General features: G+C 38.7%; 2 protein-coding genes across 10 annotated transcripts in view; both read left to right on the top strand.

Moving 5' to 3' along the window:
- Positions 1-7,873, top strand: part of LOC113099230 (ecotropic viral integration site 5 protein homolog) — a 55,822-nt gene extending 47,949 nt beyond the window's left edge. For 5 of the 8 annotated variants that reach the window (XM_026264327.1, XM_026264330.1, XM_026264326.1 and 2 more), the window contains 2 exons: positions 1,630-1,725; positions 5,957-7,873. In XM_026264327.1, coding sequence (XP_026120112.1) covers positions 1,630-1,725; positions 5,957-6,229 — 369 coding nt within the window. In that variant the 3' untranslated portion in view covers positions 6,230-7,873. Of the gene's footprint in view, positions 1-1,629; positions 1,726-5,234; positions 5,245-5,956 lie in introns of all 8 variants that reach the window. The other 3 variants (XM_026264328.1, XM_026264329.1, XM_026264333.1) reach the window with 2 other exon arrangements.
- Positions 7,874-8,243: 370 nt separating this feature from the next.
- Positions 8,244-14,613, top strand: LOC113099312 (zinc finger protein Gfi-1-like). Of its 2 annotated transcripts, XM_026264336.1 has the most exons (7): positions 8,244-8,398; positions 11,005-11,209; positions 11,615-11,818; positions 12,282-12,679; positions 12,760-12,897; positions 13,013-13,178; positions 13,262-14,612. In XM_026264336.1, exons 2-7 carry the CDS (start codon positions 11,098-11,100, stop codon positions 13,438-13,440), a joined length of 1,197 nt encoding a protein of 398 aa, XP_026120121.1. In that variant the 5' UTR covers positions 8,244-8,398; positions 11,005-11,097; the 3' UTR covers positions 13,441-14,612. The 2 variants fall into 2 exon arrangements, with proteins under 2 accessions (XP_026120121.1, XP_026120126.1); XM_026264341.1 differs by lacking the exon at positions 8,244-8,398 and having other exon boundaries at positions 10,615-11,209; positions 13,262-14,613.
- Positions 14,614-27,668: the final 13,055 nt, after the last annotated feature.

The following is a 27,668-nucleotide window of genomic DNA, read 5'->3' as shown; positions in this document are numbered from 1 at the left end:
TAGATAGATGGATATCTCCTATAGATAGATAGATAGATAGAAGGACAGACGGACAGACATTAGCTAGAGATAGATTGATTAGATTAGATTAGATTAGATGGATAGATAGACATAGATTACCCCATTCAGTGAAGTAAGGAAGCCATTACTCAGATGTTTGATGTCCCTAGCTGCAGCCTGCCACCTGTTGATTTCATGCAGCTGAGAGTTAGGAAGTCAGCTAACTGCCTTTCCCTTATCATAACACTATGGGGGGAAGGGGGAGAAACCTCAAGAAAAACACAAATTCTTGGAAGAACACTTTAAATTCCTCATCATCCACATCCTCGGCCTATCAGAGCACTGCATGACAGGCGAACGCAGACCACAGTAATTGAAAACACCCTTCCCTGCTAGGAGGGTGTGTGTGTGTGTGTATTCGTTGATCTTACCTCAGTACCTCTAAACACACCCTTTTCTGCACCTCTTCTCCTTCACTCCTTCCTCTCTGTCCTGTATGGCTTGCCATAACTGTACCAATGCAGAGGAAGACGGCTCTTTGCAGCATGTTTGTTACATGTGTTTTGATTCCGTTTTTAACAGGTGTGAATGTGGAGGGTAAACATGTTATGTAGTGTGTACACATGGCTGTTCAATACCGCAGCTCCCCCAAGGCATTTAGCAGCAGTGAAAAACACAACTTTTTTTTTTTTTATAGCCTCACAATCGGTTGACACATATTTAAACTAATATGGCCGCCACAACACTCCCAACAGATTTTTCACTCACACTTATCCTTAAAGGAGTGTTTCTCTCAACAATGAAAATGTTGTCAATATTTTTTTCACCAAACCTGTACAGCTTGCCTCTGTGGAATGCAAAATGTGAATTAGAAAAATATATTGGCCACTTCTTTTAGAATAAGAGAAATGAATGAAAACTGAAGCAATCAAGTTTCAAGATGATGAAAAAGCTCTGTTAAATCATAGTGGAAGTATTTGTGTGCTTTTATTACACCAATTTAACCATATGATAGTTGTGTGTAAGGACCAAAATGTAAATCTTTTGACAATATTGATAACTGCCCTAGCTTTGTGCCACATTGATAGTGATAGAAGTGAGTCCAATACATGAATCATTCCTGCACTGATTTGGTTCTCGAGTTCAGCTCTGTGAACTTATTGTAGCAGTTACCAACCAACTGAAGGCAAAGACTTTGAAAATTATTCCATACTAGTCAAACGGGTTACTTTTAATGGTAATTTATAGTGTGTGGAAAAGAGTAAGAAATATAATATTGAAATTGTATCTTTTTATCCATGAAAGAGAGTAAGGCTGATGATGCATACACAGGGCAACATTTTGAGCAATACTTCTTGGGCACTTTCCCATAGAGATTGTGCAACACATTTCTATCTGGATACTTTAGTTGTGGACCGTGTCTAACCTTTTTGACCATTCATGGTGACATTTCTCAAAAAGTTGCCCTGTGTAGCATCAGACTAAGTCATGCAGATTTTAAACGATGTGAGGTTAGTTAAATGACTATGCATGCACAAATTCTGTAATTGATTGTTAGTTGTTCTAGGTGGTTTGCATGTTGATTATAAAACTAATATATATATATATTTTTTTTTTTCTATCATTTAGAAAGAAGAAGGAAAAGTCCAAGGTCAGCTCAACAACACAGACTCCAGCCAGTACATCCGAGACCTCAAGGATCAGATAGCAGATCTCAAACATGAGGTAATATCCCTGTGTTCCTAGACATTTTTGAGTATTGTTTTAAAACATTTTTAGACAATGCACACTTTAAAATAAGATTAATAACAAGGGCATCAGCTTGGCCACAGAGGTCTTCATCTGTGAATGCATGATGAAAAATAAGGTTCATTAATGCGTTAAGGCCGGGACACACCAAGCCGACTTTAAAGAACTAGCAGTGACGAAAAAGCTGCGCTGGAACACACCGCACAGACTACAGCTGACGGCAAACTAACACGTGTATTCTGCACATACATGAGAGGAACGAGCTGTTCATATCAGCAGCTATTAATAGTATATATTTGTCATTAAAAAGGAGATAAACGCAGATAAACAAAATGTAAACAAAGCAGCGCTTGCTTACCATTTTGAATATCAGGAACGTTAATAACTTTAATAATTTTACGCGGCTCAAGTCATGAAAACATTCGCGTATTAAAATGATCGGGAAAAATCACGTAACATTTAAACAGCCTTCTTTCTGTACCGCCTTCATTCAGATGCTTGATTTTATCACTTTTGCTTTAATTCTCTTCACTGGCTAATTTGCTAAACTGAACAGCCAATCAGAGCTCTCACTCTCGCCAACATCCCCGACGCCGATTCATGTTGAATCGATGTTAGCCCAGCGAGAGCTGATGAGTGGAACACACCAAACAAACTAGCCCGACCGTCGCTTGCCATCGGCCCAACGATGGCAAATGGCCGATCATCGGCTCGGTGTGTCCCGGCTTTAACATTAACTAACAATGAGCAATTCATTTGTGACAGTATTTATCAAGCTTTGGATTGCATTAGTAAATGCTTTCATTGTTAGTTCATGTCAACTAATGTAGTTAACTAATGTTAACAAATGGAACCTTATTGTAAAGTGTTATCCGATAAAGTTTGAAAAAACATTGCATATACATTTTCGGGTTTAATGAAATTGATGTATCTTTTAAGCAGTAGTTACACATGTAGTTTTGTGCACACCCTGAATGGTTTGTTATGAGTCTTCATGTCAAAAGTCTACTTGGTAGCTGTGATGTTTTACCCACCCATGAGATGCTTCTTTTCCTGCCTTAAGTGTTTTTGATCTTTACCATTTGTTGTGTGGTTAGCTTATTTTTCACAAGCTTTATGAGCGTTTTGAACAGATTTGTTAGCTTTTCACAGGCTTTTTTTTTAAGTGTTAACTACGCCCTGTGCGTGGCCTCTTCCTGCACTTCAGTTTGCCTGTACACACCCCATCACACTCTTAGCGCTACACCTATCCGCTCACAGGTGCTGTCATAACCACCCCAAAATCTGTTCTGTCGACCCTGAGTTTAAATAGTGTTTGAACCTCTGGTAGAAGGTGGACAGAAGAAGAAATGCACACAGAAATTACAGTGAGAAGTTTTCCGAGTTTACGTAGCATTACCTTGGCTCTACACAGTCATTGAAGATGGTACACTAAAAATAATTTTTGAATAATAACCAGTGAAATCTAGAATTTTGTTATAAAAATTAAGGTTTATTTATGTATCCTCTAAAAGTTTATAAATGGACAAAAAAAAAAAAAAAAGAGAGCTTTCCTGTGTGACCCGGACCTGTTTTTGATGCTCCGGGTTAAGAGTCTCTTAACTCTGACATGAGGCATTGCAGAGTTTTGGATCAGAAGGGATTTTCATCATTGACGTGTAAAAGGAAATGACCACACACAATTTATCAAGATCTGTCTTCTCTGCAAGGTTTAGTATTGTGGTTATTAATGAGTACCACTGAATTTGATATAAATAGGGTTCCAAATAACTGTCAGAGGTAGTTAATGTTTACAACTGAGGGCTGAGGACACAGTCCTGCATTGGTGTGATGTTCAGGTTAACATATCCAGAGGTTTTAGATGTTGTCAGGGCTGACTGATTTGCTGGAAATCACTTTTAGATGAGTGCTTCTCTTGTGACAGCTTCTGATTGTCTGTAGGTGGTGCAGTTTTTGTGGCCAATGTGTTGTTTTGGTTGCTGCCCACTTCTGGAAGTCCGATTTCTGGTAATTTTTGCTATTTCTGTGGCAGTGACATATTTCAAGCTGCCACTTTGTAAATCCTGCGATTAGATTACTTGCACTCTTGAATGCCTGTATAATAAATTGATAAATGGACAGTTACAATTTTTTTTGAAAGAAAACTTAATGAAAAATATCCATCCATCCATTTCCCAAACTGCTTGTCTTATGATTCTCAATATGGGGGTCGTGAATGGGATCATGTGACCATTTAAAAGGTATAGTTTTATTTTCTAATTACAATAAATATTTTTTTTAAATACAGGTTGATTTGAATGGTGTAATGTTTATTTGGAATTTGACATCACTAGCGGTTGTTTGGAAATGTGTTGACACAATATGTGCAGTGGGCATGACCTCAAATTTGACGTCTTTTTTCCTTTGATTGTATTTATGGAACAACCAGTTTTAAATACACCATATATATAGCCGAATGTCACCTGCTTTAGTTTTTTAGCTAGACATTATTAGACAGTTAGAAAGCTAAATTGAATGCGGGAGAGCAGAACAGAAAAACGGAAAGCGTTTAATTGATTTCTACAGGGTGCAGGTCAGGATGTAGTCTGATTTTCTCCTCCTGCCTAATACTGACAACAAAAGGCTGGTGGTTTGCGGTCAAACAACTTTCTACTAAATCGTTCATTCTCGGGCCATCTCAATCCCTATCAACAGAGTGCAGCAAGGCAGCTTTACCTCTTAAACCCTAGCAGGTTCCTCTTTGTGCATAATCAAACAGCAGCATGAATCCTGTCTGTAGCCACAAACCCTCACGAACAAGACTGATTTGGTTTTTTGTGGATGTTTAGTTTGAGTGAAGAGCGATTTAAGAATGGTTCATTTGTTAATCTGATGTATAACTGATTTAAAACAACAACGGTTTAGTTTCAAGGCTAACTTCATCAGTTATCATAGTAGGACATAATGGCAAGTTTAATATAATCGCTCCCTTTTACAAAATATATATCCTTCCTCTGTAAATGTTTACTAGAGATTTGTGGACTGAAGTTGTAAAGTTGTGCTTAAAAGATCAGTAACACTAAAGTCGGCTTAGTCATAACCTTAAAACAAAAGGACGGATGTCTCGTATCTGGTTGCTATTTAAATCACGTAGTTGCTAAACAGCGAGAGGTTTCCAATCAGCCGCATTTGCACCAAGCAAAACCATACTTGAGCTAATCTCTCAACATCACAAAGTCATGACTTGTCATACTTGTGGCCTCACTTGCCATTTTGACACAGTCTTCCGGCTTCTTCACTTTTTTTCTTTCTGTAGCCTCTACAACCCACACATCTTCAGTGTGCATTGCATATGAATACCACATGAACACCGTTTTCAGAGTTTTTAACAACTCTTGGTTGTTTTAGAATTAATGTCAGATTGAATGACTGAATGTTTCTGATTGTGGTGAAACTGAAATACCCATGAATATGTCTCTCCCCACATGTCTGTCTTTCTGTGGCAGAATGTTTCAGGTAAGAGTGAATACAAATTCATCAACTGTGTGTTATACCACAGAGCACGTTTCTCAGTTCAAAACCACATTTCACACAAGGACTGTTTATTGGCTTAAAATTGGCCATTTCATTTACGACCTTTTTTGGGCATGGACATAGAGCATTGTATTATATTATATGATACATTTCATATCCTTCAAAATGCAGATGACCTGCTGATTTATTACTAGCGTTATAAATAGTTTGCACAAATTTCACATTTTCATAATTTACTCACCCTCATGTCGTTCCAAAACTTTATGCATTTGTTTCTTCAGCAGAATACAAAATAAGTAAATTTGAAGATTTTAAAAAAATACGGTGATAGCTGTTGGTCAAAAAGTTCATACAGGTTTAAAACAACATGAACGTAAGAAAATAATGACAATTTTCATTTTTGACTGAACTGTCCCTTTTTGTTCGACTATGTAGTTCACGCTGTTTGTGTAGAAAACTCATTTAATGCATACATTTGAAGCATTTTGACCCATTTATACCATTAAATGTGTTTATTTAAACGGATGGTGCTGTTCAGAGATTGTGCGTTGGAGTGTGTTTTGCAGCTGCTGTCTTTCCTATCATTATCTTTTGCGAAGAAATAGTTTCCTGGTGTTCATTTGCATATTGTCAAATGAAATGGCTGAGGTGTTGAAGTTTCAGTTGTGCTGACGCTCACTTTCTCTGCTCGTAGATCCGGTGCTTAAGAGGGCAGCGGGGCTTAGCCGGCCAACCCAGTTTTGATGGGATTCATATAGTCAATCACTATGGAGGGGACAACGAATCCTACCAGTCCTCTGATGAAGACGGAGTGAAGCTGTCTCCCCAGCTGACCAGTCATCAGGTTAGAGGCCGGATCACACTACATCCAAACCTGGAGGACTCAGAAAGTGAGGGTGACGAGGAAGGAGATACCCTACGACTTAGTGTGTCCTCAAATGGCAGCCATAAGACAACTACAGTGTGATCATTTGGATCGGTGACACAAACTGCCATCGAAGGTCTGGGAAGAAGAGTGTGACTTTTAAATCTGCCTAGAGCATTGAGCATGGGACTCGAACTGGAGAACTTGAAAAGCCCGCGTTCATCTTTACAAATGGACTTATGGAGTCATATCTTTAAGGTCATGGTTTACATCTGCATTTGTTTTGTTTTTGCCAAAATGCATCAGATGTTTGTCCTGGCTCAAGTACTTCATTTTAGCCTCAAAATAAGAGGATGAATAGGCCTCTTTAGGCTCTGAGACCCTTGTAATAAAAATCCACATTTTGTGGCACCAGATTCCCAAACCTTAAAAGGGGGTGTTTCTAATACCCCACGTTTTTTTTTCACATTACGAGAAGCGATTTTGTATATCGTAGTGTTTTATGCATTAAGAATTTGCATTGTCATAGCTTTTATTTTTTAAATCATCCTTTTTTAACAAACCATGAGAAACCAGTGAAAGCAGAACTTTTGAAGGAAACGTATTACGGAACACTATTATCTTTAACTGCACATTAAACTGTTCCATATTAATACAGTGGTGTCATATCGTAGGTTTGCAAGCCTTGTTTTCCTGGCAGGAATTATACGATTGGGTCTGGAACACATTAAGTGTGGGTCAAGGAGCCAGCATCTATGTAAATATGTACATGTTTTGATTTGTTTTTCCATCTCCATTATTACTTGAAAATATGTATTCAATGGATGTCATGTCTATATTGTAATGTATTGTACAGTTAAGTTGAAAGCGATGCATTACTGAATTTGGGAGGTCTTTGGAGGCAACAACTTTTCCCTGCACACTGCTGTCCCGTAACTTTTATGTACTGTAGCTCTGATTTAGTCAGTTCTCCATTTCACAGAATGGAGTTTTAGTTTTTTGCCTGGAAACATTCTATGAAAATCTTGCTGATTTGCTGATTTCTACAGTAATGCGGTATGCTGAGCATGTAATGAGTAATGAATACCTGCAAACTGATGGAATCGAAGGCAAGGGAGTGTTGGTTAGTGGAGCAATGTTCTCATTTTTTTCTGTCCTTACTTAAGCCAAACACTCACAGGCAATGAGAATACAAGTACACAGACTGTCCCTCTTTTCCATTTTTGCACAGATGACATGCATATCACTTCAAAACTATGGAAATTACTACTATTCCCTGTTTAAGTCAATTGATCTTCACTCTACATTGTTGTTCTCCTCCAATGAGTGTGTATGTCCCAATGGTTCATTTGAAGACTTACAAAGAAATGGAAGTTATTTCACATCAGTCTGCTATTTCTGATGTTACGCTTGGTTTGAGATGAATGGCACCTGAGAACAAGCCTTAAAACCCAGCATGATGGATGTAAAGTTGGTACACTATTTGCCCACCTTTTAAAACGGCTAGTTCAGCTACAAACATAAGACTTTGCGAAACGAACTTGCAAAGCACAAGACACTAAAGTGATTTAAAGTAATTAAGTAAAAACATTATTTAATATAAACTAAAACCTTTAAAAAAAATGAATTCCTGTGGAATGTTCCTGTGGGCATTAGACGCTTTACAGACTGTTGACAATGCAAGATAAGTGGCTTGAAGATGACGGATATGTTGACTCAGATCACAATAAAATATTTGATAGTGGCCTACGATTGTCATGCTTTTCTTCCGTGCAGCATCAGAATTAAAAATTCTTAATGGAAAATGTAGTCATACGTTTATATATATATATATATATATATATATATATATATATATATATATATATATATATATATATATATATATATATATATATATATATATATTCAAGTAACATTATTAGCACAGTACAATTTTGCAATTAGTTTCTCTAGAAAAAAAATGCTCCAATGTTTGAACTTGTATTTTTTCCTGTATTGTGCGAGATTTATGTTTAAATCTTATGTAACTGTCTTACATGACAAATAAAACGCATTCAAGCACTGCGTTCAAATAAACAGCTGCTGAGGGTACAGCCCTCCTTTTACCGGATTACTATTGAGATGTGTCGCAAATAACGTTCAGGAAGCTTTTTGTCTATGCACTTACACTTAAAAAACCCTTGAGATGAGATGGGCTGCGCGCTCTTTGACTTAAACTAAAACACCGCGACCACACTCAATTCATCCTACAGCGAATAGTGTGACCAGGTAAGCCCTGCAATTCCTGATGTCAAATGAGCACTTGTCAAATATAAAATGATTGATATGTATAAAACATAATTCTTAAATCAAGGTTTCGCTGAGAGTAAAATCACAGTTCGCGCGTTTCCAGTTACGCATGGAGTTTCATACTGTAGCACATACGAATTTAACATTAATAAAACTCATTGACTCATCTCAGCACTGTTTTATCAGTGCAAATGTAAACGTGTAAATTAGATTTGCAGCGTTTGGTATTTCGTTGATGACAAGTTTGTCAGTTAGAACGTATGCTACATAAATATTAAAGAAAACATCCGCGTTGTTTTGGTATAACGTTTTCGGGTGTTTGGAGAAGTAGCCTAATCTTTTCTCTAGTCTGTCTTTATAAATAGGCTATTAAATATGCACTCTGTTTTAGTAGTGTTTATTGAAATTTATATTCAGAATAAAAAAGAAGCAACAAGGCTCAGGATTTTTTTCCCTTTACTTTCTACATTTTATTCTGAGAGTTGCTTTATGGATCGTTACAGTGACGCGATTCTGGTTACGACAAAAGTATTTGGTGCTGAGATTCAGTTATTTTTCCAGTTATTACAGTGTTCTGTAAATAGTTTTAGGTTTCTGTCATTTTCTTTATTTAGGATAAATAGGCGATAACCTAACTGTATAAAGACTATGCAACAGCCAATATGATTTTCGTGATGAAGCACAGCAAAAGTGAGATAATGTTTGAGCGACAGTCAAGATATTGCCTATAGTGTCCTTACATTATCGGTATCCTGTGACCGTCTTTCCGGATGCCCTGCGGTGGCATGTCTAATCGACGGAGGGCACATTGCGCTTTGATTTCCTGGGCTACTCACACTCTTCTGCAGATCCTGGACTGTGTGATTACAGATTGCATAAATCCATGCAGACTGGTCAAAAAGAGATCGAAAACTGTCCATATGACAAGTTGAAGCAATAGTCTAAAGGTTTGCCCACATCATTTTACATCTTTTTTTTTCCTCAATAAGATAGACTGCAGTAGCATTGCGCTCTATGTAAGTGAAGTGAAGCGATTCATTTGGGAGACGGGCGGCTGTCACGAGTCAAAGGCAATGAGACGCAGACTGATGGACGGGCTGTATGGGCTCCCACTGATTGTCTGCCGCACGAGCTGAATGCGTGTCCCTGTTGTGTCCACGACAGATCACCAGCGTCCACTCTGAACAAGGCAGCTCTGTTCACTGAGCAGCCACGAAACTCGAGAACACCGTGACCCCGCTGCCGTGTGGACAGCATTATTCCGAGGCTATAAAAACCAAGTTTTACCTTATCACTTTGATAAAGCCAGCTTAATCAACCTATAGTCAATGATAGAAATCAAGAGCAACATGTTAAAATGTTTAACTTCGGTAATAAAAATGCCATTCTACAAAATGTTTTATGTTGCATTTTGAAAATGTGAATAATAATTTAAAATCGCATTTTTCATTAAAAATGTTACTTCAGAAATGGATTACATTGAGCCATCTCAAATTTAATGACATGTCTTCAAAACTGTCTTGACGGCGAGTTTTATTGTTCATATGGCCATTTTTTCGCCTTGCGCTCAAGGTCAAGAAAATATGATGTTGATATTTCTACAAATGTCAGTTTAATTTTTTTTTTTTATTGTTTTCTTTACAAAATCATAACAGGGTTGACTATCTACGATCAATAACTATCTATTATGGACAAAGGTATAAAAACGTTGTTAAGAGAGGACAGCTTTCTTTGAAGAGTAATGTGTCATTATGATGTTCAGACTGTCATATGACACTTTTGTAATGGAATTGTGAGGGGGTGTGGTGACGATAAAAAGTTGACACACAGCCTAATCTGAAACTAAAATGTAAAAATATAGAATTAGGCTAAAGAATTAATACAAAATTAAATTTCTAATTTAATTAGAACAGCAATTATTATTTTATTTTATTTTTATTTTTTCAAAATGTGCATTTTCGAATGCAGCAAACGAAAATACATTTAAAAATACACTAGCTTAGGCTATGTTTGATTTTTGTTTATGTGCATATGCTGCATTTAGGCTAATAAATAAGTTATGTTAGCATTTACACATTTAAACATATTCATTTTTAAAATATATTACGCATAATTAAACAAAAAAAAAAATAATTTATCAATTGCATCCTTTTTGTGTTAACAAAACAAAATAAGCAAAAAGTAAGCAAAACTTTTAGGCTGCTTTCGGAAGTAGCCTAAACAATTATTATTATTGTTATTTATTTTTTTTACCAGCCAGTAGCCTATTTAATAACTGCACAAATCATGAGTCAATAGAGTGAGCAGGCACAGGCTGGGTTGCCGTCTCCGCGTTTCCTCTCCCCCTGCAGCTAGGGATTGAGTAACACATTGATAAAACACTGTATCACTTATCCTGATAGCCACGGTTCCCCCCGGACCTGTCTGTCCTCTCGCAGAGAGGCGGACCAATCACAGGCCTAAGGCTTGGTAGTTGTTCCTTAAAAGCACCTGTCTTCATAACACCTGGCAGACGAGAGAACTGCTTTACGCATGCTCCTCACTACAGACGCGCTGCTCAACCAATGGTCTTCAAATCTTTTCAGAGATAAAAAAGCCGCCGCATCCGTGGATCTGACAGATTGCCTGATCTTCACTAATGACTGAGGACATAGCAGGAAGGAACCAGAGGAGACACAATGCCTAGGTCTTTCTTGGTGAAGAGCAAAAAAGCCCACAGCTACCACCAGCCACGATCTTTGGAGGATGACCACAAAAGACTTGATACTATTTTAGCTCATATATGTGCAGGTATGTCAAAATGATATCGATTTATTGATAGTGTAGTAGATAAGAATGCAGAATGAATCCAAATGATCAAACAGAAAGTTTATAGCCTACCTATTTATTCAAAATAAAACAAGGTTGTCTAGCCATTTAATCATAACCCTAACCCTTTTATTATGACATTTTTCCCTTTAAAATCACTATTTTTCAGATTCTTAATAGATGAAAGACAGCACGCTTGTCAAAGAAAGAAAGAGCTGTAAATTAGCGGGCGTATTTTTACATTTGTGTGGGGGAAACTCTAGATTCTAGATTTTGGTTGGCACAATGAGCCGTTCGTAGTACATTAGATGCTCGTGAACAATTGTGGGATAAATATTTTATACAGTTGTGGTTTTGACGAAAAAAAAAATGAAATGTTATAAACAGAAAGCAAAACTTCAGACGAGTCAGAGTGCTGTCCGGATGCCCTGACAGGCGACACCGAGGGCGCGTGTTCACCGGACTCTCACCTGGTGGTGGATCACGCGGATCTTTCTTCCAAGTCTCCTCTCAGCTGTGGGGGAAGCGTGTGCGACCCCTCCTCAGATTACGAAGACTTTTGGCGACCTCCATCACCATCAGCATCACCTGGTATGGACATATTTATTAACGTAGGCATATTTATGACATCTGAAGCTCATCAAATGGAGGCTGTTATACGACTAATGCTTTATTTATTTATTTAAATATGAATATACTTCCCAACCTATTTTTAAAAGCTTTGTTTTCTACCCAAACATGTACAATTTTCGGTGAAAATTTGCATGAGGCAGCGACCATAATAGCCTGCTTGATTAGTTCATTTTGGATCAAATATATAAAAAAAAGGAGTAAGCTAATTGCTTTTGTTCGAAAGTTATTTAAGATATTTGCCAAATGAACAGATGTTGGCACAAATTGTACGGAACCTTTAGCCTATTAAGTAAAATTGTTTAAAACACTTCGACCCTTGGCTACAAAGCTAGCCCTATGTAGGCTAAGTCACTGTAAAACCCCAAACTGATTTATTTAATACACGGAAATCATTAAATGATCGATTTTGTCTCTTTAACAGAGTCAGAAAAGTCCTTTTCTCCCTCCGCTGAGGAAACCCAGCCCTTCGCCGTCCCCTTCAGACCTTACGCGTGGAGCAGGTACTCTGGATGTGAAATCCGACAGCTGGTCCAGCATACTTTCAACCATCACCCCTCTCTGGATCTCGAGCGCCCTGCTCCTCCAGACTTTTACAAAGACCGCGTGGTCGAGTCCTCTCTTTTCACTGAAAGAGGATCTGGCGCTAGCATTTACAACAGTTATAGTTCCACTGCCACACTGTTCGAGCGCGCCACTGCCTCTGGACTTTATGATGACAGCAACACACTGGCAAAGGGCACGGAGGTGAAAGCCAGCTCTGATGTGATGTGCAGTCGTCTCCTGCTGAATGGCGCATACAAATGTATCAAATGCAGCAAGGTAATGTAGCGCAAAATAGCTCGCTCGGATTTTTATAAATCACGATTAGGCCAATAAATATTGCCCTCTCCGTTCCACAGGTGTTTTCTACTCCACATGGCTTGGAAGTTCACGTCCGGAGGTCGCATAGTGGAACAAGACCTTTCGCTTGCGACATCTGCGGGAAAACGTTTGGACACGCAGTCAGTCTGGAACAACACAGAGCTGTTCACTCACAGGTAGAGTAGGCCACTCGAGTTATGTTTTAGCAAACATTAAATTAAATGGATTGGATGCAAAAAAAAAAAAAAAAAAAAAAAAAAAAAAATTAAAAATACACCTTTCATCCCACAGGAAAGAAGCTTTGATTGTAAAATCTGTGGGAAAAGTTTTAAAAGATCATCCACTTTGTCCACTCACCTCCTCATACACTCCGATACACGGCCCTATCCGTGCCAGTACTGCGGAAAGAGATTCCACCAGAAGTCAGATATGAAGAAACACACATTCATCCACACAGGTAAGCGAAATACATGGAAAGAACTGTATCTATAGAAACGGAACTTTGGATAGAAACGCTGACGTATGGGTTTTCTCTCTCAGGGGAGAAGCCACACAAATGTCAGGTGTGTGGGAAAGCTTTCAGTCAGAGCTCCAATCTGATAACACACAGTCGAAAACACACCGGATTCAAACCGTTTGGATGTGACCTCTGCGGCAAAGGGTTCCAGCGCAAGGTCGATTTAAGAAGACACAAGGAAACACAACACGGATTGAAGTGAGGGAACACTTCAGGACTTTACCAAACACTATTGAACAACCCATCGGGACTTTAATAGTCTTTTTTAACGTAACAAGCTACAAATGCTCATTCATTAAATCAGTGTTTTAGAGTAGGCAACTAATAGCGTTTACATTAGTTGTAGAGCTGTTTACGCTTTGTGAGATTTGCCTACGAGTCAGCAGCAGGCCAGCAGGTCTGGTAGCTTTCATGGTGATGTTCTGCAGGGTATATCACAGGGTATCTTGATCCAGATCAATAGCCCGCTGCAGAGACATGCCAGGCATCGTGTCTGAACCCAAAATATTATCACCAAAATAATTAGCGACGAAATATAACCGCCGCTAGAAAGGACACTGTATCACCCAAAATATCAGCTGAAGGAGACAAAAATCAGCGCATCTCAAAAGAATGTCACTTTGTTTTCAACGCTGCGAAGGGAATGCTGGCAAAACAAGCACTACAATAGACTGCGAGATTTCATCAATAAAAGAGTTGTTTGTGTACTATAGCGCAACTTAAATGATTTGGCAACTCGCCGAAGTTTTTCCATTCATCATGTTTTTTATTTTTTATTTTCTATTAGGTTCGTTTTCTTCAACGCAATAAACAAATAGGCTATGTAAGAACTCAACTGTCTTTTAAAATGTATTAAATCGATAAATTAATTTAAATTAAATTTGTTTTATATCATTTACACTATTTATTGGAATAAAGAATTTTACGGAGAGATATTTCGTGTGTATTTTTTATTTGTTTGTGTAATTATCAAAGTTTGTATAGCCTGTTTCATACAGATTTATAAAATCTCTGTATAGTGCACAACGAATAACTTAGGCTATTTGGAGCTAAGCATAGGCTTTTTCATTTCATGATTGTAAATGAAAGCATATCATTATTTTAAGAATTCAGTTGGGTATTTCATTACGTTTAAAAGAAAATGATTTATTCGAAACAGGAAACAGCTATGGGGAATTCCAAATGTGTTCCGCAATCAGTGCGTTATTTTATATTGGAGAGACCAAGAAATAGGTTAATTGAAAGTCAATAATTATTTCATATTAGAAATGAAAGGGAAGAGAAACATGTGGAAAAATAAAGAGGATTGATCAACTTATGTCTTTAAATACAATGACATCTCAGCCTACTAATTCACTGAAAGCTGAGAGGAGATAAGACACAAAACAGATTAATTGAAAACCAAGAATAATTTATGTTCGTATTGTTAATAAAAAAAGACCAAAGATCTTAATGTTTTGAATATTTATTTGTCCATTTGGTTGTCAACTGATTGTCAACTTTCCAACGATTTATTGCACAGCTCGATAAATGTGAGATTTATTGAACACTATATATAGCCTATACAATTTATCTGGTTTATTTAATATTTTAATTCATAATTACCTGCAGAAATTATGAATTAATAGCACATATCAATTAGTCATCAAAAACCGAATAAATCTTGCAAAAACCTTACATTTTTATTTTTATCGAAATTGTATTATAGGTTGGCCTAGCCTTTACCTCTTTTTAGAAATCAGATGCAGGTGTCCTCAAATCGAACGTCTATTTGTTTTTCTGCCTTATCTGACCATGGAAATAATTATCCCCTTTTATTTACACTCTAAACACTCGTGGATTTCTCCTCTTAACCAAACTGAGTGTAAATACAGGGAGTTTGTTCAGCAGAAACAGTTCAATCCCGCGGAACAATAGGGCGGGTCAGTGTGTTCTGCTTCCCTCCAGTCTAAACGGCCCCAGGATATAACGTCAACTTTTCTGGGGATCTGGCACAGTGAAGGTAAATAATGTACGCTCTAAAATCTGTTAGCAAAAACGCAACCGCCCATATACGCCGGATAAAATTATAATAATAAAAATAATTCCCCATTTTACAAAAGTACCCTAAACATTTAGTTTCGAAATGAAATTATTTGTTGAACGCACACGTTTTTGAATAGGAAGACACAATCAAACAACACGAAGCACTACTACATTCATTGAAATCACTGACTTTTCATGACTCAAATCTTACCTACTGCATTTATGCCCGCGAAAATGCTTAATATTTTAAAACACTGAAGATTTGACTGCAGGAAACATGAAAATGCATATTTATTCAAGAGAAAACTGAGATAAGAGCACAGCTGTGTGTAATGTTGGGACTCGTAATCAAAAGAAATAAATCAGACGAGAGGAATCATTGTTTTCAACTCCTTTCACTTTACTTCACTCCTCTTCTCCTCCTTCCCATCCCTCCATACAATCTCTCTATCAGCCCCTAGCGGACTGGTTCAGTATTGCAGTCCATGAACATAAATTACAGAACATAACATTCCCCTCTTTCTTTAGGAAAGACTCTTAACAAGTGGAGTTATTCAACCCAGTTTACATCCACTTATGAACTCTGTCTATAACTATAAATTTACTTCTGTATCTTAAACTATCAGTTAACCAACATATGAATAAACATACGAACACATTCACCATATATTTTCTGTTACTTCCCTACTACAACTCTAGTGTTCTTTCATTTACTTTTCCTTTCAATTGCCCTTTACTCTGTAGCATAGTCCTTTAACCATACTGGAGGCTGTCTAGCCCGTGTGCTCTTAACTGGCTCATACACCACATTCTCTGTTCCTGGATTAACCTGAGCATTCTCTAATGTCATCTGAGTGGTTTCTGGAACCAGAGACAAGTGAGCCGCATTCCATTTCTTCCCATCACTCAAGACATAAGTGCTCGGTCCCAATTTCTTATTCACTAACATTGGAACAGTGAATTTCCTTCCAGCCTTCGGTACATGCATAGGTTTTCTTACACGTACCCGATCTCCACACTTGAAGGGTGGTGGTTTTGCTCCACGTTTCTTATCACTGTACAATTTCATCTTTTGCTGAACCCGCTGTACGTGGTCACGTATGCCCATTGTTCCTTTCTCATCCTGAGCTGCTGTGGTTGGTAGAGTGTTCAGCTTTGTACGCATCTTCCTCCCTCTTAACAGCTCAAAAGGTGATACGCCTGTGGTCGCGTGCGGTGTAGCCCTGTAGTTCAGGAGGAAATCTGTGACTGCTTGCTTCCATGGAAGTTGTTGCATTTCAACTACTTGGATGCAGTTCTTTAAAACACGATTCCATCTCTCCACAGCACCATTCGCTTGGGGCCAGTAAACACTGCTACGAATGTGTTTTATTCCTCTTTCAGTCAAGAAATCAGCGAATGCCGAAGAAACAAATTGAGGACCATTATCACTGACTAATGTGAGTGGGTTACCTTCTCTCGCAAACACAGATGCTAGAAACTTTGTAACAGTGTTGGTTGTAACATTTGAGGTAAATGCAACCTCCGGCCACTTACTATAATAATCCACCATTGTAATAGCAAACCGACAATCCTGTGTGGCTCTCTCAAAAGGTCCCACAATATCTATTGCGACTTTCTGAAATGGACCATCTGGCAGGTCCACTGGCTGCAATGGAGCTGGACACGTCCGGGCGGTTTTGTCACAGGACTGACAGGCGGAACAAGAAGCAATGGACGAATGCACTTCATAGTCCATACGAGGCCACCAGTACAAGTCTCTTAGCCGTTGTTTAGTTCGTACCACCCCCTGGTGCCCCTCGTGTGCTAAGTGAATTAATTTAGAGCGCAATGCAATTGGCACCACTAGTCTCTGCCCTCTCAAGATGTACTTATCATCCACAGCTAACTCATGCCTGATCTGAAAGTACGCCATGATCGTTGGATCCATTTGTTTCTGTGATTTAGGCCAGCCTTGTGTGATCTGGGCATGCAGCTTGGACAACTCTGGACAAGATTTGCATGCTTCCAGGAGATCCTTCATAGGAATGGCTTTTGAAAGGTCCTTTGAAATCTCTGCTACAAGGCCTAATTCCTCTTCCTGACCAGCATCTGAATCAGGTAACGGTAAACGTGACAAACAATCAGCAACACAATTTGTTTTACCTGGTCTGTATTCCAGATTGTAGTTGAAACACAGGAGTCTGGCTGACCAGCGCGCAATTCTCATTCCTGCTCTGTTCATTCCTCTGGTGGCCAGCAATGTGGTCAAAGCTTGGTGGTCCGTCTTCAGTGTAAACTTCCTGCCCCAAAGGTAAGTCCTCCAACGTTCTACTGTCCAGACACACGCTAATGCTTCCTTCTCAACTGTACTGTATTTTCTTTCGGCTGGCGTCAATGTACGAGAAGCGAATGCTATTGGACGCTCCGTCTGATCTGGGTGCCGTTGAGAGATGACACCTCCAATGCCGTAATCGGAAGCATCAGTGGACACAAATGTTGGCAAGAAAGGGTCGAATAAAGCTAAGGCTGGGCTGTGGACTAACAGTTGCTTTAACCGTCGAAAACTCGCCTCAGCTGCTTCCGTCCAAGTAAATCCATTCTGAGATGATCTAAGTATCTCACGCAAAGGGTCTACTACCATTGCATAGTTCGGGATGAACTTGCTAAACCAAGACGTAAGTCCTAAAAAGGACCGTAACGAAGGTAGGTCGGTTGGTGCAGGTGCATTTGCAATGGCTTCAATTGAGTCAGGGTTAGGATGTAGTCCCTCTTTTGAGATGTCATGGCCTAGATACCGAATTCTGCTCTGGCCGAATTTGCTCTTCTTCATATTAAGTTTTAGACCAATGTCTGTGAGTCGAGTCATCACTGCCTGTAGATTGGCGTCGTGAGTGGCTTTGTTTTGGCCATACACGATGAGATCATCCAAGTAGTTCTGTACTCCTGGTAAGCCCTCAAGTACAGTTTTCATCATTTTCTGAAAGGCAGAGGGCGCCGAAGCCAACCCAAAAGGAACCTTTGTGAATTTGAATAACCCATCGTGTGTGATGAATGCAGTCAAATTTTGACTCTCCTCATGGAGAGGAAGTTGATGGTATGCGCTTTGCAAATCAATTTGGGAGAACACTGTAGCGCCTCTGAGCTCTGTGAAAAGATCCTCCATATGAGGCAGTGGGAAACAGTCAGTAATTACCGCTCGATTAGGCTCTCTCAAATCCACACAGACCCGAATTTCTCCCGACTTTTTTCTAGTGACGACAATCGGTGACACCCATGGCGAAGCATCAATTTTTTTCAATTACTCCATCACCCAGTAACCGATTAATTTCCTTGGAAACCTCCTCCCGTACACTCAGTGGTAGTCTGCGTAGTTTGTGCTGCACTGGTTTTACAGACTCATCAATCTGTACTTTGTGCACAAATCCTTTGACACATCCTGGTGAACTGGCTGCTGCATTACATATTTCTAGCACTGGTGAAGCAGCGGGGCTCGATAATGTAACAATCCTATCCCCTACAATGTGACATTTTAGGGCTTTAATTAAGTCCATGCCCAAAAGTGGTGAACCCGTTTTGACCACATAGAAATTTGCTGTGGTTGCAACCCCGTCATGTGACACAGAAACAGTGAAACAGCCTAAGGTTGGTAATTGTTCACGTGAGTATGTGACTAACCTCACTTGAGGTTCCTTCAGTTCACAATTTGCAAAGTGTTTCATGAACAGGGTCTCTGGAAGGATGGACACACTTGATCCTGTATCCACAATCAATTCCAGTGGTATTTTATTTCCTTGAGGTGCTTCCAACTGTACTTGGCAACGAATTTTGTCCTGAGACTGATTTACACACAGTACAGTCAGTTCAGGCACCACCACTTCTCTGACAGCAGCAGATTTACATACCTTTGCAAAATGTCCTCTCTTTCCACACTGATGACAGGTGGCAGACACAGCTGGACAAGTGTGTGCGTTGGCCAAGTGAGTGTTAGATCCACAGCGAAAACAGCGTCTTTTATTTGAATTCTGTGGCTTCCCAGTTTGTACTGGCATTTTGTCATAATTTTGTTTACCTCTTTTGAAACTGCCCTTTGTCTTCGAGATGGCCTGAACCTGGGCAGGAGATGAACCAGTATTTGAAAGAAGTGTAGCATTTTGTACTGCCGATTCGACTTGCAACGCTAACTCGGAAGCGCGATCCAATGTAAGCTCGGACTCAAGTAACAATCTGTCTCTCACCGCGGCCAGAAAAACCCGTTCAATCAGTTGGTCTCTTAACATTTCGTCCTCCATTCCTCCGAACTGACAATCCACTGCCAGATGACGTAACTCCGCTATAAATTGACTTACAGTTTCATCAATGCGCTGCGCGCGTTGTCTGAATTTATGCCGTGCAGCGACAACATTCACTCTTGGTGTGAAATGAGCATCAAGTGCCGCCATGGCCTCATCATAAGTTGTACCTCCGTTTGGCAACGTATAGAAAAGTCTCTGGCCTTCCGTACCGAGACAATGTAAAAGAACTGCACGAAGTCTAGCATCAGGCCATGCATCACCTCGCGCTCCGATGACAAGTAAATAGTTTTGGAAAATTTTCTTCCATGTAGAAAACGGTATAGCAGGCTCTCCTACCGTCGGAAGAAAACATGCAGGCATAGGCACGGATGCAGACATCCTCGTCGCCAAAATTTGTAATGTTGGGACTCGTAATCAAAAGAAATAAATCAGACGAGAGGAATCATTGTTTTCAACTCCTTTCACTTTACTTCACTCCTCTTCTCCTCCTTCCCATCCCTCCATACAATCTCTCTATCAGCCCCTAGCGGACTGGTTCAGTATTGCAGTCCATGAACATAAATTACAGAACATAACACTGTGGGATTTACATGTCCTGCTGCTGTTTGGAAAATCGAACATGCCCGAATTATTAAGGACAATATTTGGAATGTAATCTGCTCCTTCTTTCTTGACTTTATCAACAGCTGATAACATTCATGATTGTCAGAATCACTCTATAGTCATATCCGTCATTTAAAATCCCTGTTGGAGAACATTAGAGTGGTGTGTAAGAACAGAGTGGATGTGGTCCAGGGTGCTGCTGGGATTGCACTGCCTTAAGGTAGGTCAGGATCCACCACAGTTTTAATCCTCTGCAGTTCACTCAGAGGGAAAGTGCAAGCTTCAAGTGGACCATTAGGCTAGGCCAGATTTCAGGGAGCCCCACAGCCTCCAGGCATATCAAATATGAATAGAAGAAGTCCTGGAAAGAGCCCAATCAATTTCAGTGGGCGAGTAATCAGAGCACTTCAGTCTTTGGCATACGAACACATAGAGACCTACACTAACCAAACAAAACATAAAGGTTGCAATAATCTGTCTAATTATTTAAAACACAGGTATAACGAGTTATGGGAATATTTACATGGTGGTTTATTGGAAGTATAAATACATGGCTATTTCATGCTTAGGGTTATCTAAAATTAGGTTACAAATAAGATATGGAAGATAACTTAAGTTTCACTCAGGTTTTAGAGGAGTGACCCAGTATTTTTTTAAGAATCAGCATTCAGGACAATTCTATACCTTAAAGTGACAGTTCACCCCCAAAATAATTATCTCATTGTTTACTCACCCTCATGTCATTCCAAACATGCCTTTTTTTTTTTTTTTTTGCAAAACACAAAAGTAGATATTTTGATGAACCAAACCGTTTTGGTTGCCAGTGCCACTGACTTTCAATTTTAGATTTCCACAGAAGAAAGAAAGTCAAAGAGGTTTAGAATGATATGAGGGTCAAACTAGAACTTCTGAGCAAATAAAACACAATGTATGTGCATCACAGTGCCGTTTTATTACCATCTGGTTGAATTTATGTACACGACACAATAATATAAATCTAAGAAATATACATACATAAAAAAAATGAAGTAAAAATTAGGAGGAAAAAACATTAAAAAGTAATAACAAATAAGTAAAAAAAAAAATAGAAAAAGAAAAAAAAAGAGCAAGTGCACGACCAAAACAAAAGGATAAAATAATCAAAAGTGGGCCTATGTTCTTAAAACATGTTTCATGATAGACAAACATTTCCCAAGTGACAATACCAGACAATATTAAGGACTAAATCCTAGGAGTGCTCCAAACTGCCAATCACGACTTGAATACTGTGATAAACATATTTGAAAAAAAGAGCCTGAAAACCACACACACTTAAAATAGAAAAGATGAGTGGATTGGTTATGATGTGTGTTGTATAATTTTATTTTTTAATTTTTTAAAGCAGAAGTACCATGAAAGCAATTAAGCCCAAATAGGTAAGTACTGAATAGATCAATTGTGAAACATAGTTTGGTTTTATCAAAGATGAATTACTCAGCAGTCCCTCACTCAGCCAGATGAACAGAATGACAGAAGAAATGCAGGGTTTCTGTACCCCTGTGATGGGATAGCAGTGGAAGGAGACAGGGCTCAGATACTGTGTTCTTTTGTTGTGGAGCTTTATTCATTATTTACTTGATCTGAAAAATAGACTGCAAGACAACTGCACAGCTGTCATCAGGCAGTAGGGTGAGGATACAAATTATTCATGATTTTAGAAAGAAAGGTAGATAGAAGAGAGAGAGAGAGAGAGAGAGAGAGAGAGAGAGAGAGAGAGAGAGAGAGAGACATAACAGGGAATTTGCTTGGCACAGATGACAGATCATCACACTAAAAACAATTTGCACAGGTTTTAAGAATTATATTAGATGAAAATACTTAAAATAAGAATGTTTTACTAGAAATCTCAATGGGAAAAATATGTATTTGTATGTATGGCATTTTGTATTTGAATGTTATGTATATGAAATCTCAAAACTACAAAATTCCCATCAATAAAACCAAATTAAAATATCTTTTTCTTTTTTTGAAAATTCTGTGCAATGCTAACAACTTTTATAACAGTATATATTAACTCTATTATTTACTTTGTGTGAAAAAAATGACAAAGTAAATAAAACAACTGCTTCTATGAACTAAAAAGTAATTTAAATAGCAAAGTCTGATTTGCCTTCAATTCTGCATCAGGTTACACTGTGTGAGGCCATCAGTGTAAAGTGTCTGTCTGCTCCTATTCATCCTATTCCAGCTTGACATGACACCTCAGTACAGACCCAGGGGAACAGGGAGCATTTTTCCAGTCTGCTCTGGGATGTCCCAGCTGAGCCTGAGTACCACGCTTTTACTGCCCAAACACCACACACTTTTGTTTTGAAGTCCTTGTTGTTTTCAGGACTGTTTAACAAGGTAAGTCTCCTGAGTCCTGGCACGCACTAAAGTCAGTAACTCTGAAGAGTCTGTAGGGTTGAAGTATGTGTGTGCGAGACAGTGTAACATGGAAAAGCTAAGTGTGTGGGTCTTAGTAAAAATGGGTAAGACCAGTGGTGATTGCCATAGTTGAGAGACATTAGACCTGGGTGAGCGGCCAAATGTGAGCTGACGTTTCCTTCAGGTTTAAGGCCCTGAAAGCTTTTCCATTAGTTATCTCGCAGAGGGGCCCACCAACCCCTGCACAGCACGCAGTCGCATAGAGAGCCCCCACCAGCTGCTGAGAGGTGGGTGCAGTAGGTCGCTGCTCATTTAAAGACATGTTTATCTGCTTCATTTAGCATTACATATCACTGCCACTATTTTTATGCTATGGCTGTCGCTCAAAAGGAGACACAAAGGCAAGATTCTATGCTTACTATACTTTTTAAAGAGCACTTCTTATTAAAAATTTTAGAAGCAGTCAAAAACTTCAGGAGCACCTTCTAATCCATAATCAAAAATTCTGATTAAAATTAGCCTTCTCATTACAGACTGATATTTGACTCAAAGTGATTTACAAAGAAATGTAGAATTTTTTAGAAACTTTATAATGTCAAAAGTATCTTTCATGTCAAATGAAAAAAAAAAATATTTATAGGCTTTTTAAGTTATAAGCTTAGAATAATTTACTGATCAAATTAAATAATTATCTAAATTAATTTGTACTACAGGTGGCACAGAAGAACTCAAAAGTGGCTTGTAGATGTATTTTCAGATGTTTAATGAGGCTCAGAGGCAGCATGAGTGCAATCAAATTAATAAATGAATGTTGAGATTAATGTTTTAAATATAAAAATGTGAATATAGAAACATTAAATGATTTAAATAACTGAAAAGATGTACTATAAAAATGAAACTAAAACTACCATTAGGTTCAAACGGCTGATTCATTCAGGAATGAAGCAAGTGACTGTCTTTATGTATGGGTAATTTCATCATTGACTCACAAGATTCATTTAAAAATGGACGTTCATTCATAAATGAAACAATGCTGTGTTGGAATGGAGATGCAAGGTGGCTTAGGCTACGTCCATAGGAAGCCAGAGCTTTCCCTGTACGATCCTTTTTTTTCTCGTTTAAAGAAAGATCTGCATCTACGTGAAACCACAAAACCGACACAAAATGATGTAGTATACCTGCCAGACCAGTATGTGGCACTGTACATTTTTCCAGTGAGAAAATTTGCCCACAAATTCTCCCACAGAGATACACTAAAAACGGAGAATAAGACTTTCGAGTGTATAAACCTTGTGCGCGGTATACAAAAAAACATAGAAAAATACTTTATTATTCTGTGTGAATGTTAATTAATAAAAAGACAATCGTTCAGTGTTTGTTCGTGTTTTCGTTTCTGTTAGGCTACATGACGTTGTGTCTGACTAGGGGCGAGACGTGGGCGGATGACGTCATTGTTTCAGAAAATATACGGATTCGCGGTTCACACGAAAACGCAAGGTCAGCGTTTTCAGATTTCTCCATTCTGGGACCCGGTTTAAAAAAAAATATTGTTTCACTCTCCCTAAATGCTGGATCCATTTGGACGAAATGCCTACAATGCCTCCGATACAAAATGTAGACTATGTGTATACAGCAAAACCCATCTTATTGTGGAAGGGGTCTTTGCTGTGACTTTGTTTGAAATTATTTTCAATGACAAAATAGAGCAAAATTAGGCAATAGTGTTACAGTCAAACAATGTAAGTCACTTAATAGCCTCTTATTGAATTGTAGTATTAAATTAGTATCACATTTACAAACTCCCTTATCATTAAAAGCAGTCACTCTAACTAAAGTTCCATGATAATCAATAAAGCTCCGTACACTGCACAATCAGTATTATGTGTAAAAGCATACATGTAATAAACATGCAGAATTCCAATCAGACAGTTTCACTTACGGATTATGAAAACATAGGAAGATATGTTGAGATGTGATTGAGACTAAAAACGAATGGAAAGCATACCTTTAAAAAACATTTGACATTTCCCAGAAATCTACTTCCACTTCCACCATCAGTGCGTCAAATTTCCATGACATTATATCTTATTCATCCTGCTAAATTTTCTTTAGCTGGAGTACATCAGTATAGATCTGTTTCATCACCAGTTAAAGATTAATCTAGCACATGAATCCTGAAAAAAGCACTAAAAGGATTCATGCTAGTAAAAGATTGAACAAAAAGAAACTCTCCGGTCAGAAACAAATACAATGTGACATACAGGTCCAAGCTGCACAGTTCCAGTAGTATTAAAAGATCTAAAAATATTTTATTTAACAGTCCTTGCATTTCCTCGCCCTGCATTTCCCTGTCCACAATTCAAGAAAGAAAAAGAGTTCTTTAAAGAAATGTTTCAGTATATATTAAGTTCATAACAATAGAATATCATTAGTAGTCATCCATCAATGTCAATAAGCTTAAATCTCTCCTCTACAACATGATTTTCGAAAGAGTGCAGTTACAGCCTAAAAGGTTGCAAACTGATACAATCCTCCACTTAACCAGGCCTGACTAAAGCAATGAACCTCTCTGAAAAATTCATAAGATCCATTTCACAAAAAACCAAGCCAAGCAAAAGGATGTATCAAACTAGAAAAGGAGAAAAGAATGCAGCAAGCTGATATGTAGAGACAGAGAGGGAGAGAGAGAGAGACAGGAGACGGTGGTGGTGAGAAAAATGACAAAAGATTTATTCTCAGTAATAATAAAAAATTAATGTTGAGGCATTCAAGTAAAGTTCCTTTTGATGTTTTGATTTAATGAATGATTTGAGGCTCAGATGTAGGTTTGCTGAAGCCTGTGCTAATGTCTGTTCGGGGTCTGTGTAGTCATGTGTCACTCTGCAGCACCATCAAACCACTGCACTGCTTCTCAACAGATCAGGCAGTCTGCAGTGAGCTGGTAAGTACTTACAAAGTCCCTAAGGTCCAGCACGCACACGCGCTCACACGGCCTCCTACACATTCTGACACTAGACCCACAAATACACCAAATCGTTTGCTCGCTAACTCAGACGTGGTGATATGTTCCTACACTGTTTAAAAGCACTAGAGATAAAAAGCTGTCTCATGTAGTGGTGTATGTGGGAACAGCTGTGATGTTTTTTCTGCTGTTCTGTGAATGTGGTTGGTATTGACTCTCTGATGGGATGTGAAGTGTGAAAGTAACAAAAGAGCAAGCTCTGAGAGAAAAAAACAAAACAAACAATCATACATTTGGGTACCGGTCACTTGATATAAAAATGTATTATCTCCCTTTTGTCAAACATGATCTTTGGTAAATAAATCTCACTTGGTCTGATCGCATTAAATAATAATGGCCCACAGCCAACAGAAAAGGGAAAATTATACACAGTATAGACAAGAGCCAATGCCATGTTACAAAAAAGTAATACATTCCATTGAATTGAAGTGTCCATGTTACTAAGTTCAACGGTTATAAAGAGCAATCATTATTTCTGACTCTGCCTTTATACAACTGTGAAAATATGCAGCTGCTACACATATCACTGTAAAGTTAATTTGTCCCACAGTAAATATTTCAAAGAGATAAATGAATCTTTAGTTTGCAAAATATAGACTCCTTTTAATTATTTTCAATGTAAAAGGCAATCTGCAAGAAAGCATTACAAAAACAAAGATCTGGGTTGCAGGGGTAGATGAGACTGGCCCCTGCTCATTTTCCCGCTGGTGTATGCTAAATCATTAATGATCACAACCGGTACCTGATCTGCTCAAATCAACTGAGTTTTTCCAACCTGCTTTCCACACAGTCCAGCTATTATGTGTTTGCACAACAACAGCATGAAGAGGCAGGTGTGGCTACTGACCTCCAAATCACATTTACTTGATTTATTACTTCACTTTGTTATATGAAACCTCAAAGTAGAAAAATAAAAAGGTAATTGTGAGGCATAGTTTAAAAGTAGAAATAATTTTACAGTGCTAGAGAGAAGTCACACTGAAATATAGAGTTACAATTGTGAGATGTAAATCTGATTTTATGATCAATAAATTTGTGATTGTGAGGTATAAAATAATTGTGACAAAATTAGTTAGTGAGATATAAAGTATCTTTTATAAAGTTTAAACGGCAAATTTATAGTTATAATAAGTCACAATAAAAGTTGTCAGGGAAACACCAGTCTCATCAGGTCCCGGCAGCCCCAAAGCCCGCTAACACTCGAGGACTTTGTTCATGCTGTCAGTGCTGTACTTGCACCTGTCACAACTGCTGCATCTGCCTCTGCCAGTCGCATGGCCCTGCCTGCTGTATTCTGTATGGATTGTGGTGGCTTTCTGTTACAGTGCTCACTATTTTTTGACATGCAGCCTAGAGCATTTCCCACAGAACGATCCAAGATCACCTTCATGATCACCCTATTTACAAGACGTGCCCTACAGTAGGCGGAGTCCCTTTGGAATGCCAACAAGCCAGGTTACAAAAACCTTTGATGCCCACGTATCATTTCAAGGAAGTCTTTGGCCAAGCCATGTCAGAGCTGTCTGTCCAAGACCGTTGTTCAGGTTTCGTCAGGGAGGAGGCTTGGTATGGGATTATTCTGTTTAATTTCACACTCTTGTGGCCTTGAGTGGTTGGAATAAGATCGCTCTACTCACCACTTTCCAGCAGGTGCTGAATCCAAACATTCGACAGCAGATGGCAATCTATGATGACACCATGGGGCTTGAGAGTTTCATCTTAAAGGCCATTCACATCTCCCATCACCTCCATGCCTGCTCAGGAGTTCATCCACTGTAACTGCCCTCAGTCACATCATCCACTCTAGCACCAGAACCCAAGCATCACGATTCATGCCATCTAACCTGTAGAGCATGACAGAAGTATCAATTTCGGTGTCTCTCTATATTGTGGGTTCAACAGTCACCTTCTCAACACCTGACCCATTCGTCCACCTCGCCCAGCGGTGAGTACCATCCAGTTGAACCCTCATTTTTTTTTTATCTAGTATGACCATACAATTAATTTCTCCTCATGCTTCGATTTCAGCGCAAGCCCTCATCAACTGCGGCTCCTCTGGGATCCATGTTGGGATTGGATGTCTCCCAGTTCATCAAGGGT

Source organism: Carassius auratus, chromosome 6 (assembly GCF_003368295.1).
Source record: "Carassius auratus strain Wakin chromosome 6, ASM336829v1, whole genome shotgun sequence".
In the NCBI taxonomy this organism is placed as follows: Eukaryota; Metazoa; Chordata; class Actinopteri; order Cypriniformes; family Cyprinidae; genus Carassius; species Carassius auratus.
The sequence above is the reverse complement of the archived record's forward strand: the minus strand, read 5'-3'. Positions and strand labels throughout refer to the sequence as shown.

Excerpts from the sequence above, each read along its gene's own strand:
- LOC113099312 (XM_026264341.1), top strand. The coding sequence starts at position 11,098 with ATGCCTAGGTCTTTCTTGGTGAAGAGCAAAAAAGCCCACAGCTACCAC. Across the intron at positions 11,210-11,614 it reads TTTAGCTCATATATGTGCAG|AAAGCAAAACTTCAGACGAG; the intron begins GTATGTCAAAAT and ends TGTTATAAACAG. Across the intron at positions 13,179-13,261 it reads ACACACATTCATCCACACAG|GGGAGAAGCCACACAAATGT; the intron begins GTAAGCGAAATA and ends TTTCTCTCTCAG.